The 15,616-nt window shown below is 43.1% G+C and overlaps 1 protein-coding gene across 1 annotated transcript; it reads left to right on the forward strand.

Moving 5' to 3' along the window:
* Positions 1-15,289, forward strand: LOC100832445. Its single transcript, XM_010232631.3, has 9 exons — positions 1-196; positions 1,643-1,816; positions 2,504-2,909; positions 3,045-3,301; positions 3,890-3,958; positions 4,036-4,092; positions 13,572-13,624; positions 13,709-13,784; positions 13,902-15,289. Exons 1-9 carry the CDS (start codon positions 153-155, stop codon positions 14,962-14,964), a joined length of 2,199 nt encoding a protein of 732 aa, XP_010230933.1. The 5' UTR covers positions 1-152; the 3' UTR covers positions 14,965-15,289.
* The last annotated feature ends 327 nt before the right edge of the window (positions 15,290-15,616 follow it).

Raw genomic sequence — 15,616 nt, forward strand, 5'->3', positions numbered from 1 at the left:
CGACCCGAACCTTTCTTTTGGTTCTTTGCCCAGCGCCCTCGCCCTCTCCGTCCTCCTCTGGATTCCTTTCTTGCCTCGCACTTCCCCGAGTTTCCCCAGAAGAAGCTGACGCCCAAATCCGGCTGTCGGGGTTCGTTAATCCGCCGGTAATAATGCTGCAGGAGTTCGTCGACAACGTCATAGCTGTCATCAAGGAGTGAGCAATCCCCCCCTCGCTCGCCCGTCTCCTCTTTGATTTTGCAGTTTTTCGTCTCCGTCTCAGGGTTAGTTGCTTGTTTATAGTCCGTATTATTTCTGGAAGGACCGGTTCAATAGGGTTGGGAAACCAACGACTTGGGGATAAGGCGGCGGGTGAAATTTCGGGTTATTAGCTGTACAATTCTTTCTAATCAGGGATATTGAATTGGTTAGAAAAATGGAGGAGATTTTCTAGTTTGCTAGCCTTACAATTACAATAGGGTTGGGGAAAAATGGTTTAGTAAGGATATTAGATTTCTAACCCTAGGATCGCAGCTAATTTGATTGAAGGTTTGCCAAGAAAGTTGCTTGACGGGAGCAAGCAGGAAAGTTGGTCTCGTATACTATCTACGTTCCTAATAGGTGTGTGTTTTAGATTGATTTTCTAAAAACTTTGGCCACCAATGGTTTTTTAGAAAAGTAGGGGGATGGCTCTTCTCACCCCCTCTGCCTCCCCACCTCAAGCATTGATGACTGAAACAACTAGTAAAAGAGAAAAGCACTAGTTTGAAGCCCAAGGTGGCTAGGGTGCAGTTTACTGAATCATTCGGTTAGATGAATGAGGTCAATAGTATAGTTTTTGTGAATAAAATCCTATTTGAAATAAGTCACTACTAAAACTTGAATTAATCATTTGGTAATGAAAGAGGAGACGGCATGTTTATAAAAATGGTAAGCTGAATTAACTTTATACATTAGGGTAGTAATTCGGTGAGAAGTCCATCAGAAGCAAATGTGATTTGGTAGAGCTGAAAATTGCGTTCTTGATATATTTGAAGTATTGATAGCATTCTATGTAAATAAGTTATTGGATTATAGTACATTGGTTAATGCTTCATGGGAGCACTGAATCACAAATTTGTTTTCATGAACAAATGATTGGTAATTTTTACCTTCGTGGTGATGTTCATTTGATATGTACAATAACCTTTTTGTGTTTCATTTTATTTATTTTATTGAAAATAGTTAATGAAGTGTCATATGGGATGTGTCCAGCTTTGGAATACTTATGAACTTAGTATTTTGACATTTGAACTTAGCAATGCTAAATTCGGAGCTAAAGACTTGATATACCTTCTAAATATTAAGACTACGCATTGTGAATTTATAACTTGACTGCAAAAGATAAAGAGGTTTTCTGATCTTGCTTCTTATATCAGTCTGTAAGATAATTCCAAGCGCATAAAGTAAACATGTTGCACAAAAGATAGTGAATGCTGCACAGATTTGCTTTAGCCACTTACTTTCATATCAGATGTGTATACCATGCTTCCGTGAGGATTTTTTTTCCAACTGTAAGGTTCTTTCTATAGGACCTGAGTAGCTTGGTTTCAGATCAATTGCTCTAGGTTTATCTTTTGTACTTGCGATTTAAGTATTTGACTCCTGGTACTTGTTTGCGCAGGTCTGTGAAGACATTCACATATGAGACATTAAACAATGTTGCGAGATTGATAAATGGAATATCAGCACTCTTATTGACCCTGTTACCGGGAAAAGCCAATATCTTAGAAGGCATCAGTGGCTGGGAACTTAGGCCAGCATTTCGTGGGCCACGTCTTCCCCGTTGGATGGAAAGGTGAACTGCACATTTCCATTTTTGTGTGTGGTGGATGTTACTAATTCAGTAGTCATGCATTGCCATGTTTTTACGCTTTGATTTTGGATATAAAAAGGTAGAAATATTCTCTGTGTCCTCCAGAAACTATCATATTCATTTTTTATGTTTGGCAACTTTGTACTGGAGCGGTTGCTCTCTGAACATAATTCCCAGTCTTATACTATGTGTCGTATTATATTCTAAGGGTTACTATTGGGCTTATAGTTTATTTTCATAAGTTGGAATGTACTGTCTCTAAAACTGCGCAGGCAAATAAAATTTAGACATCGGTATAGAATCAGACCTAGTATACAGTTTGAGCTTCTGTATGGAATTTGGACATTTGTGATGTCAGTAATGTGCTTTAAACGGACATATTCGAACCAGCAGCTGTGGCCATAGAGAGTTGGTCCTTTGGTGGCTGGGGGATCTGTGTTCGATACAATTTGTATCACAATTCACGAGTACATGTTGGCACTTATCTTTGGTTGCCGGATTAATAGAAGTTTTTGTAATATGCAAGTGGTACATTTATGTGGCCCAGGTTTTTTTGTTGCATGGGTACTTCTGTCAACCATTCTAGTTTATTCTGCTTGCTTGATAAATAGGTAGCAATGTTTTACTATTTCTGAATTCTGTAACCTCACTTGTCTGTTCTTATATTAGTGGGGTCTCTTCATTTAATGAGTTCATTCACGAACTTTCGGTCGATTCTGATTCTGAATCAATTGCTGACTCTATTCCCGGGGATGATGAAAATGAAGAATTTGTCTGCCCTCCATCTCCAATGTCCCAAAGTTCACGATTATCACACACAAGCAGCTTTGGTAGACGTGATCGTAGATTGAGAAGGCCGATCAAATATGCAGTTTCCTGGATTATTTGGCCTGTGAAGTTTGTCCTTTCTTTGCTGCTCATCTTGTTCAATGCGGTCATGTTTCGGATATCAAGGACATCTGCTAAAAGCCCAGAAAGTCCTTATCTAGCAAGGAACATATCTGCCAAAAAACCAATTCACATGAAGGATCAAGTCCTACAACGCACGACTGATAGGAGGCGTGGAGTTTTTGAGGTAGTATTACAATTTTAAAGTTGGTTTATTTACTTCTACCATATTATGACATCATATTTTTTGGAACCTTTCTTGAAGTTGTTTAAAAGTTTTATATCCATTTCTGCTATTCACTACCTAATTTTTCCTTTTTAGGATGTCCACCTGGCAATTGAGATTTTCATTGAATCTGTTTTTGACGTTGTGCACAAAGGAGCACATTATGTTCTTTCTCCTTCTGAGGTCTGGCAGAAGTTATTTTGCTGGATTCGTGGCCACAGAAATTCTGATGTTGATGTACAAACTGCTAAGATTGGCAGTGATAATCCAGTTCCAACTGAAAGGAAGACTGTATATCGGCATGCATTGAATACAGATTCTCGGACATGTGAGGATGTTATTACTGAACTTGGGTAGATACCTCTGAGCCTTCCCTATTTGAGATATTCAGCATATCTTTACTCCTATATAGGACTCAGTTGGTGGCTGCGGTCCGTCATCTTTGGACTGCAAACTGCATCAATTTTGTTTTGTGCGTCACTTGTTGTTTCAAATGACAAAGAATATGGATTATATAATATAAGACAATAGATAATAGTACTCCATTCTCTTTAAACATGTAATTTTGAGTACGTAGCAACGCATGGGTATTGTGCTAGTGGTTTAATGATATATCATTAACATATATGCTGAGGCTTCTGGTACTTATGTGCAATTCAAGATTCCAAAATTGTTTGTAGATAGGTTCAATTTTTTTTAATGATTATTTAAGCATTCTTATAAGGTTTGCAAGTATACTGTTACCAAGTTACCTGCTAGTTGTTTGCTGGTTCTATCCTGAAAGCTGATAGTAGTCTTTATCATAACTTGGTTCCTGACTTAGTATCCATATACCTGGAGACTCCATGTAGTAGAACTACTATTTTGTTAATCAACTTGATACTTCATATCTGTGAGATTATTTTGTCTGTCAGTAATGAAACCACGATGCCCATTTTCAGGTATCCTTTTGAGGCTATAAAGGTAGTTACTTCAGACGGATATGTTCTGCTACTGGAGAGAATCCCCAGGTGAAAATTGTAACTATATCTTGCCATCATCTTTCCTAATAGTTGTGCACTGGAACTTGATTGCATGGCATTTTCAGGCGTGATTCACGGAAGGTTGTGCTGCTGCAACATGGAGTACTGGACTCGTCTATGGGGTGAGTCTCTACGGAATATTATTGGCAATATTATCTAAAGTTCTTCAGGTTTAGACTGTTCATCTGTGATCCTCATGAGGATCTGGTCTCTGGTTGCTTTTGTATTGCTAATTGATTGTCCATACATTGTGATAGTGTGTTTCCTGGTTGCCTTTGTATTGCCAAGTCTTAAGTCTTTCTTTTGCACTGGCATAATGGACATGTGTCGTATCCCGGTGTATGATCGAAATCACCTAACCAGAGATTTGACGAACGAGAGAACGAACACAGAGACTGGGAGAGAGACGAATTTGGGGATTGGGGATTCAGATTCAGTTTCTCATTGTTTTTACCTCGTTTCCACGGCAACAACACAGCCCCTTTTAAAGACAACTCACGCTTACAGAAGGCGTACTCCCGAAGTACGTAAACGCCCACAGAACACACACTTAACCCCCAGCGCTTGGCACATCTACTGTGACATTGTCGCCCCCTTGAGATGCAGCTTGTCCCCAAGCTGCAGCATCCGGAAAGCGTTCGCGAAGAACGTAGTAGTCCTCCCACGTCGCCATTGCCGCCGGCATTGAAGACCACTTGATTAACACCTGAAGATAAGCTGCATTGCCCTTCTTGACAAGGCGGCGATCAAGAATTTCCTCTGGAAATAATTCAGAGACATCGAGCTGAAGTGGCGATGGCAAGGTAGTGAATACTGGTGTATGATCAGGCAAGAATGGCTTCAGTTGAGAGACATGAAAAACAGGATGCACAGCACTAGTAGCAGGAAGATCCAGCTTGTACGCCACAGTACCAAACTTGTCCAGAACAGTGTAAGGTCCAAAGTACTTGAAGGAAAGTTTGGGATATGGGCGATTAACCACAGAATGCTGGGCGTACGGCTGAAGTTTCAGTAATACCTGATCACCACTTGAAACTCCCTGAAAGAGCGATGCTGATCTGCCACTTGTTTCATACGAGCTTGAGCACGGAGCAGCTGCTGTTTCAGGAAATCTGACAAGAAAGCTCTGTCCTGGAGCACCACATCAGCGTCATGTGACATGGTAGAGGTCCCCGTAGGAAACAAGCCATGGGAAGTTTCCAGACCATATTATGCCTTAAAGGGAGAACTTCCAATAGCAGTATGGTGAGAAGTGTTATACCAATATTCAGCTAATGGTAGCCCTTGAGCCCACTTAGTAGGGGATGCAGAAACAGAACATCGGAGATACATCTCTAAGCATTGATTCATCCGTTCTGTTTGGCCATCAGATTGAGGATGGTAGGCAGTGGTGAGGTTCAGAGTTGTATTCATACTCTTGAACAAATGTTGCCAAAAATGACTAGTGAATATCTTGTCACGATCAGAAACAATAGATGCAGGCATACTATGCAACTTGACCACATTATCCAAAAATGCATTGGCAACAGTAGCAGCAGTAAAAGGATGTTTAAGAGGAATAAAGTGAGAGTACTTAGTGCACCTGTCCACAACCACCATAATCACTGAATAACCCAAGGATTTAGGCAAACCTTCAATAAAGTCCATGGAGACATTCTGCCAGGGTGTGGTAGAGATGGGCAGGGGCTGTAACAAGCCAGGGGTCTTGCACTGTTCATGTCTAGCCTGCTGACAAATAGTACACTGCTTGACAAAAATTTCCACAGCTTGCTTGAGACCAGACCAAATAAACAATTTCTTGAGCCGTTGAAATGTGGCCTGAATGCCAGAATGCCCTCCCAAGGCAGAAGCATGAAAAGCAGCAATTAGTTTAGTTTGCAAGCCTATATTAGCACCTATCCAGACCTTGCCATGTTGTTTAATAAGGCCATCAGACAAGGAAAAACCATCAGCATTAGAGCCAACCACAGCTAATTCCACCAGAAGAGACTGTGCTTCTGGATCAACCTGATAAGAATTCACCACTTCTTGAAGCCATGCAGGCTGGACCACCGAAATGGCATGGAGATCAAAAGAATGGCCCACTCTAGACAAAGCATGTGCAGGTGTATTATCAGTGCCTTTGTTGTACTGAAACTTATATTGGAGACCAATCAATTTTGACATTGCTTTCTTTTGCAAATCTGTGTGGCACTTGATCATCCAAGTTGCAGAGACTCTTGTGGTCAGTCTTAATCACAACGGGTCCTCTTTGTAAATATGGCCGCCACCTATCAACAGCCATCATGATAGCTAAGAACTCCTCCTCATAGATGGACAGCTTCCTGTTGACAGTGCCAAGAGCCTTACTGAAATAGGCAATAGGGTGGCCTTCCTGAAGTAACACAGCTCCAATGCCATCCATACATGCATCAGTTTCAACAACAAAAGGTTTAGCAAAGTCAGGCAATACCAAGACAGGAGTGTGAGCCATAGCAGATTTCAAAGCAACAAAAGCCTGTTGAGCTGCTTCAGACCACAAGAATTGTTTGTGTTTTTGCAAGAGATCAGTCAATGGTTTAGCCAGCAACCCATAATGTTTAACAAATTTCCTGTAATAACCAGTCAGGCCAAGGAAACCTCTTAGTTCAGTGACATTCTGAGGCACAGGCCAGTGCAGCATAGCTGAAGTTTTAGCAGGGTCAGTAGCCACTCCTTGAGCAGAAATGATGTGACCAAGATATTCCAGTTGAGGTGCTGCAAACTGACATTTGCTAAACTTAGCATACAATTTATGCTGTCTCAGCAGCTGAAAAACAACTTGCAAATGACCAAGATGCTCAGCTAGGGACTTGCTGTACACCAAAATGTCATCCATGAATACCAAAATGAACTTCTTGATGTAAGCTGCAAAAATAGAATTCATAAGGCACTGAAAGGTAGCTGGAGCATTTGTCAGACCAAAAGGCATCACTCTGAATTGGAAGTGATCATGATGTGTTTTAAATGCAGTTTTCTCCTCATCCTTAGCCAACATTCTGATTTGATGGTACCCACTCCTCAAGTCCAGCTTAGAGAATAAAACAGTACCAGCCAGTTCATCTAATAACTCATCCACTACGGGCATGGGAAACTTGTTCTTAATAGTAGCTGCATTCAGCCTTCTATAATCAATGCAAAATCACCAAGTACCATCTTTCTTCTTAACCAAGAGCACAGGAGAGGCAAAGGGGCTGACACTAGCAGTGATCAACCCAGATTGCAGCATATCAGTAACCTGTCTTTCAATCTCATCTTTCTGTAACGGAGAATACCTGTAAGGTCTAGCATTAACAGGTGGGGAACCAGGAAGCAAGGTAATGGCATGATCAATGTGCCTGACAGGAGGCAGTGTGGATGGTGTAGCAAAAATGTCCTCATACTGGGTTAGCAGAGAGGTGACCTGATCTGGAACCAAGTAACCACAGGCTCACTGTTGTGCTCCAAAAGTGCAGTGGCCCATAACTCATTACTTTTGTGCAATTTAATGACTTCATCGAGGGAAATCTCTTGTAACTGGAGTTGAGGGGCAGGCAACACACCCTGCAACCTGATAGTATGTTGGCCATACTGAAACTCCAACCATTTGTCTGCCCACCCACAATTCATGGGACTGAACTGCTGCAGCCAGTCCATGCCAAGTACGGCATCATATCCTCCCATATCCACCACCATCATAGAATGACTGAAGGTGTGACCTTGTATATACCAAGTCAACTGTGGGATGACTGAGTTGCAAGACATTTTATCCCCATTGGCCACCTTTACTTTGATGGTTGGACGAGGTTGTGGAGCTAACCCCAACCGACTCACTAAGTCCTGGTCAACAAAACTGTGAGTACTGCCAGAATCCACCAACATCAGCATAACTTGATTATTGACCATGGCTCTGAGTCTAATAGTATGAGCATGTTCAGTACCAGACAAGGCATGGAGAGACACCTGGACAGTTTCTTCCAAAGACAAATGTTCCATACCAGCCACCACATCTAAAAGTTCATCAGATAAATAGGTGTGATTGTCCTCTGACTGAATGGCTTTCAGGTGAGCGGCAGCCTGAGGTGTGCACTGATGACCCGGTGTATACTTCTCACCACACTTAAAACATAAGCCATTGGTACGCCTGTACTCTTTCAATTGTTGTGCTTTCCACAGATCACCTTGATTAAACTTGTTCTTGTATTCCTTAGGACCCCCAGTTGCAAACTGCTTGCTAGACTTACTTGGAAGTTTCTGAACATCCAGATGGGCTTCTTGTACTGAAGCTATTAGTGTGGCACGATGGATAGAATCAGGTAACTGAGATTCAACTGCCACCCTAATATCATCACGCAGACCCAGGATAAACTGAGTAAGGAGCATCACACTGTCAACTTGAGAATCATACATACGAATAGTGTACACAAGCTGGTCAAAGAGACGACGGTACTCCAGCACAGTACCCGTTTGATGCAACCGTAGGAGTTCCTTCATTTTCACTCCATGTGTATTCATATCAAATTCCAGGAGGACCGCCCGACGGAACTGATCCCAGTCTAAGACCTCACTATTGCGCTTAAAAGCATGATACGAATGGGCCGCAGAATCAACTAAATGCATAGTAGCAGAGGAAACCTGAAACCCCACCGGTATCTGATGGAGGGTGAAAAATGTCTCACAAGTGTCTAACCAGATACTCGCATTAGTACCATCAAATCGGGGAAAATCCATCCGCGGCATCCACGGGCGCTTGTGCTGGTGCTCACCTCTCCCTGCCGGTAACATCGGCTCCTCGCACGAACTGGAACCCGTAGGAGACATGGGAGAGGAAGGGAAAATTTGCGCTACCTGCAGGTTTGGTGCAGTCACCAGGCGAGGACCCCGTATGCCCTTCTCCTTGTCCAGCAGGATAGGATCCGGGCGAGGACGGGAACCACTCGCACCCCGCAGCTCCTTCGCAAGGACCTGCTGCTCCGTTTCAAGCTTGCCCAACGAGGTCATTGTTAGATCCACCTTGTACTGGACTTGATCGAGACGGAGCGCCTGCTGATCCAGCTTGTCGTCGATCCCCTTGAATCGACTCGACACCGCCTCCAAATTGGCAGCCGCTGTCTCCAATTTCTCCAACAGCCGCACCTCCATCGCCTCCATGGCTGTCACTGTGTACCAAACTTGCGCGCTAGGCTTGAACGGCGCCGTCGCAGCGTCTCCTCCGAATCAACCAAACGCTGAACAGGATCTTACACCAATTGCTCGAAAGCAATCGGCAACCTTATCAGTCGATTTACTGGTACGACCAAGAGAATTTGAGAGCGCGCTGGACCGAACGAAGCAATCTGATACCAACTGTCGTATCCCGGTGTATGATCGAAATCACCTAACCAGAGATTTGACGAACGAGAGAACGAACACAGAGACTGGGAGAGAGACGAATTTGGGGATTGGGGATTCAGATTCAGTTTCTCATTGTTTTTACCTCGTTTCCACGGCAACAACACAGCCCCTTTTAAAGACAACTCACGCTTACAGAAGGCGTACTCCCGAAGTACGTAAACGTCCACAGAACACACACTTAACCCCCAGCGCTTGGCACATCTACTGTGACGACATGCTTTCCAATTCATAAAACAGGTGAAATAATCAGCTCATTGATCAACAAAAAAGTGTGCACTTTGTTTTAGTTCATTTTTAGCATTTGGACAATGCTTTATAGAAAGTAAATAGCGAGATGATAGAAGGCAGCATAGTAGGTTTTGTAGTAAAACAGGTAAGCAGCTGGAACGTCAATGCACTGTTCTACCAAGGCACTGACACGACCACCAAGGCCATAGACCAAGCTCTAGGGCATGTGAAAGTAGCAGGAGAAGCCTTAACGTCGCAGGGCTTGCCTCATTGGTGAAAGGTAGCATCTCCGTGTCTTCACAGGAAGCTCACTACCAGAAAATCTATGTTTACTGTGGGCTAATTAGTTTCGCCTATGAGTTACCATCTTTCTTTGTTGTTACCCGATTCTTGTCTTTTTCTGAACTTTCTCAGCCGGTGTAGCTGCCTTAGGATTTGCTTCGCGATTGATCTTCCTTCACTGCAAATTGTGGAGTCTCCTTTGTGGACATCTTGCCTGGGCTCTGAAGGGTATGGACTGCTTTAACCAGGGTAGGTTCTGTACTAGCACTGGCAGCATTGCGCATGGCAGTGGTACCTTCTTCCTGAGGTACAACCTTGTCAGAGTTCTTACTCTCCTTGGGCGCTTGTCCCATTTCCTCCGATGTAGAGGGCGTTGCAGCGTAGCCAAGGCTAGCCGTAGGGCAAGAAGAAGAGCCATATACGCTGAGGCTTCTGGAAAGCACGCACGTTAAGGAAAGTAGATAGCGAGATGATAGAAGGCAACATAGTAGGTTTTGTAGAAAAACCTACTATGTTAAGGGAAAGCACACACCATGGTCTCTTGTTACCTCCACCTATGCTCCTTGGTCATGACTAATATCTCTCTTCATCAATCAATCAATCTGAGTTGTTCTTTAGAAAAATCTGTTTATGTACGCCCTTTTTTGGTTGCATGCGTATCCATAGTCGCATGTGTTATCATTTGTTTATCTTGATGGATTAGGCCTCTTGGATTCATGATGCCGCCAACCCCCAAGATTGTGCAAAAGCCATCATGCCAATTAGTCGTGGATGGCTCTTTGTCTTGCCCTGCGACTAGCCTTTTCTACTTCATGTTGTCCTCTATGGCTGTAACACCCCAGACATCTACCCTACCTGGCAAGCTACCACACTACTCCCTCCCTCTCCAAGTTTGAGAAAACCAGTAAATGCCGGCAGCACTTCCTTTGTTTCTATGGTTGTCCAGAACACGCAGCTCATATGATAATTAATAAAACTCCGAGACACAAACACAAGATATAATCGAGCAACCCAAGGCTCGCACTAAACAAAAACTATGCTAAGCGTTCACTGTGGGGCCAAGGTTTGAACTAGCAATTATAAACTTCCAATAACTAATGAGTATGTGTGAAAGGTGATGCATATTCAGGTGAAGGTGTGCTACTCCCGCCCATGCATACCGCTACTTTGGGTACCTGAAATCCAAATAAAACCAACAGAAAGCAAGAGTAAACAATACTCAACAGCTACAGTTTGGTTGAAAATAACAACACTTCTGAAGGATAAACTGTAAGATTGAAGAATTTGTATCTTACGAAGTGTATCTTTTAAAAAATATTCACCGTTGGCTTTCTCACCGACCTCAGCAGACCAGTCAACCATGTGAATTACTCACTGTCCTAGCTGAATCACGTCAGAATTTGCCACATAGTAAATTACCCACCAACTGCTCCGGAGTTGTTACTTGCGACTTCCTCACCTGGCTTCAAAACAAATGCCCAACAACACTCGGAGAGAAGAGGCTCAAAATCGATCAATCAATAACCCAACCAAAAATATCACACAAGAGTCCACACAAGAAACGACATACATAGGGGGGCTCGTTTCGTTTTGGCCCATGAGTGTTATGTGGTAGTTTAGTCACACATTGTGAGTTTATAGAGTTGGACTAGCATATATACCCTTGTGTTCCAAATGTAGCACCTCCGAGTTGACCGTTTTACACGAAGTGAGGATGAAAGTGTAAGAGAGGTGCTATGACATGTGGGCCTGCCCCATCGGTGGGCTAGGCATTGAGGAAATTTGGGCCAAGGTGTTACAATAGCAAAAAAGTGGGACAATTGCCGCAGGAGAGTCACTACTCTAACAAGATTGCACCTATCAAGTTAAAATGGAGCATGCCTGGCCAATCCACAAAGGGGACTCCATGATTTAAGGTCACGAAAGATAAGTCACGAAAGGAAATCCCCAAGGCAGCTACACCGGCCTGTAAAGTTAGGAAGAAAGACAAAAATCGGGCAACAACAAAGAAAGATGGTAAGTCGTCAGTGACGCTCAAGTTGGATTATCATCAGGACCAGGGAAAGAAGAAAAGGAATATAGTTGGTCAACTTGCTATTGTTCATTGTCAAAGTTCGCATTGGTTCCATGTGGGAATCCTATAGGACCCCGTGGAAATCGTTGCGACAAAAGGACACCCCAGGTGCATGGCTAGGCCTTGATAAAGAGACATTGTGAGAGTATGATGCTTGATGAAGTGGGAGCAGAGGAGAATTTCCTAGGGTGGATTTTGGAAGCAGGCAAAAGGATGAAGCCAGCAAGAATGCGAAAAATGCATGGAGTAGTTTATTGCTAATGTGAACGATTTATTTGCTAACGATCTCGTTCTCTGATGAGTTTTCTGCGGGTGAGGAAGGGGAAAAGACTGCGGGAAAGATAAGCTTTGCTGCTGTGGGCGAGAAAAGAGATAAGAAGAAAGAGAAAGTTGGGTGGACACCACTTAAAACATGATGAGCTCGCATCTGCAGTCAGAATTGTCCTCCCCGTGCACAACCACAAAATTAGCACTTTTGCAAGCATTCGAGGTGTCTACACCAAACACAGGAACAGATTACTGGGAATCTTCACGACATTCGTGCTAAACAGAAGCCCCCTTAGTGCAATTATGATTGCGAGCATTAATCACACATTGATAGCCTGATGTTTGTCCTTGGCCAATAACTAGTAATCTTGCACATGCAACTCGCGTCTCGATTGATATAAATTCACATTACAAGCTCATTCATAGTAGATTCAAGGAAGCATCAACAACTATGTCAAGCTTTGCACTCAAAAGGCAGTCCAACAACTCATCTAATAATGGTGGGAATACACTATTATGATTGATCTCTATGAATTGATCGACTGCACCCAATGTGTTTTCGGAGAATATGATACATGGTTGACATTAGAATGAGATTACATGCCTATCTTGTGCCAAGTATGAGCTTTTGTCCAAGTTCATGCAACACATTTCCTCCCTAGTTGGAGTACCAAGAACCTACAAGAACATCGCAAAAGGTCAACAATATTCAATAGCTTAAGCAAAAGAAGGACATATGGAATGTTTTGCAGTACCTTGATTATCTCTACAAGTTGATGGAGTCTTCACTCTGTTGGAAATAATGGCTAGCAAAAAATACGTGAAAGATAATCAAAATTTCTGTCAAAGAACAATGGCCCAAGATGGAGCAAAACAGTCATCTTCATCCAACTGGTGTCTTAAAGGTTGCACCATGGCTTCAGTTGATACTGAATTGCTGAAACTCTCAACTGGAAATATCTATTACCTTCATCAGATGAAGTGGTTAGGTGTTGCTATTTCATGCAAAATCATGTCTGTCTTTTGTTTCGAAGTTGTAAATTTGTCGATTGTGTTCAGCTATAGGAGCTGCTGAAGCATTTCTAGAACATTTCTGGACTTGTGTAGATGAATTGTATCCTATATGTAGTAATGTGAAGAAATTTTTGCACGTATCAACTGAACAGGAAAGCAAGAAAAAACTCCCCGAGCCTAGAAAAGTATAGAAAAGTTACCAACAGAAAAGTATAGCTGAAGGGACTGGGGATAATGGAAGTGAGATAAAGCTGTTTTACCTTGACTCTGGTTAATGCTGTTAACCTTGCATCATATGCGCTGTGCGCCTGTGCCTCATGTATTGTCCTGTTATTTCCCCTGCAGATGGGTGTCAAATGGTGTTGTTGGCTCACCTGCATTTGCAGCTTATGATCAAGGTCAGTAATTGAAGTGCCTATTAATACACTCCATTACTGGAAGCAAATGCTCAAAGTTCTTCCCTCGTTTTTGTGTCCATGTAGGTTATGATGTTTTTCTAGGAAATCTCCGCGGTTTGGTTTCAAGGGAGCATATAGATAAAAATCTTTCTTCCTCCAAGTAAGTGCTTCTAAGTGTATCTGATTGAGATCACAAGCAGGCAGTAAATTTTACAGGTCAGGTCAATTTAGTCGCTGTACTTGCTGATGCCTGATGCTCTTTTATAATTTATTTTAGGTACTGGAAATATTCTGTTAATGAGCATGGAATGAAAGATATGCCGGCAATTATTGAGGAAATTCACAAGATTAAAACTTCAGAACTTGGTAAAAGTCAGCATCACGCTCAAGAGGAGACAGAAGATCAAAATGATAACATAAAGAACTTGGAAATACAGACTTCACAGGAAGATGTGATAGAAGATCAGCCTTACAAGCTTTGTGCTGTCTGCCACAGCCTGGGTGGTGCAGTTATGTTAATGTATGTGGTGACATCAAGGATTGCACAGAAGCCCCACAGGCTGTCGAGACTGGTGTTGCTTTCTCCTGCAGGTTTTCACGAGGATTCCAATGTGGTGTTCAGTATAGTGGAGAAGATCATCCTGTTTGTTGGTCCAATACTTGCTCCACTTATACCTGGGCTGTACATACCAACTCGATTTTTCAGGATGCTTCTGAACAAATTAGCTAGGGACTTCCACAACTATCCTGCTTTGGGCGGTCTTGTCCAAACCCTTATGGGGTATGTTGTCGGTGGTGACAGTTCAAATTGGGTCGGAGTACTTGGGTTGCCTCACTACAATATGGATGACATGCCCGGTGTATCATTTCATGTTGTTCTTCACCTTGCACAGATAAAGAGGACAAAAAGGTTCCAAATGTATGACTACGGAAGTGCTGCAGCAAACATGGAAGCGTATGGTACACCAGAACCTCTGGACCTGGGAGCTCACTATGGTCTCATTGACATCCCCATGGACTTAGTTGCTGGGCAAAGAGATAGAGTTATCTCACCAACCATGGTGAAGAAGCACTACAAGTTAATGCGAAAAGCTGGTGTTGAGGTCTCCTACAATGAATTTGAGTACGCTCATTTGGATTTCACGTTCTCACACAGAGAGGAGCTTTTGTCTTATGTTATGTCCCGCCTACACTTAGCAGCTGACCCAGGTAAAGGCCGCATCAAGCAAACCACTGTTCGACTTAGGAGGCAAAAGAAAGTCCAGTCAGAGATTGAGAGTGATTGTGGCACGGAGTCTAGAGGCGTAGATGAAGAGGTACCAGGTGAACCGAATGCATGATGTGGAATTCTCTGGGCAGGTGTTGCCGTATGTAGGTTTGTGCATAGGAGTATACAACACACGCTGCCCTCTGCATACTTCTACCCCATGTAGAAGAAAGATTCGAGGAGGGATAGTAAGGAGTAGTACCATAGTGATGTCGATGGGGATCTGTTTTTTTTTATCCTTGTCGGAAACAAGACTGGTATATGTATACATGCTGTCATGCTGTTTATGCTTTGAAAAACAATGACGTTTGAACATGATAAGCCAAAAACAGACCGAGTTCCAGGTTCACAACTTCGACTCGGCAGTTTTAAAGAGAAAACAGGATTAGCAGCTCGAAGTTGTCCAGTTTTCCTGTGTCTTCTCCTTTGAAAGGAATCTTGTATACCTGAATGAAACCGCGAATCAATCTCCAGGCCTATCAAAGCTCATCCAGCTGCAAAGCAGAAAAACGGGATCTGGCAATGCGCTGGCGACCAAGCGCGGGTGGAGGTCGCCAGTGCATGGTGGGTCGGCCCATGTTTTGGCGGGCCTGGCGGCCTATCATGGGATAGAGGAGGTGCTTTGGTCGAGGGGATGTCAGGTGTGGCGGCGGTGATCGCAACTTCGCTGCCAATGGTGGATGGCTCGCACTACATCACGTATGAGGATACAATGCACTCAAAAA

The sequence above is a fragment of the Brachypodium distachyon genome, chromosome 2 (assembly GCF_000005505.3).
Source record: "Brachypodium distachyon strain Bd21 chromosome 2, Brachypodium_distachyon_v3.0, whole genome shotgun sequence".
Taxonomy (NCBI): Eukaryota; Viridiplantae; Streptophyta; class Magnoliopsida; order Poales; family Poaceae; genus Brachypodium; species Brachypodium distachyon.

Bases quoted from the DNA above. Each gene is read 5' to 3' on its own strand.
- LOC100832445 (XM_010232631.3), top strand. From the start codon at position 153: ATGCTGCAGGAGTTCGTCGACAACGTCATAGCTGTCATCAAGGA. The intron at 3,302-3,889 runs GTAGATACCTCT...GCCCATTTTCAG, and splicing joins GATGTTATTACTGAACTTGG to GTATCCTTTTGAGGCTATAA. The intron at 4,093-13,571 runs GTGAGTCTCTAC...TTTCCCCTGCAG, and splicing joins GTACTGGACTCGTCTATGGG to ATGGGTGTCAAATGGTGTTG.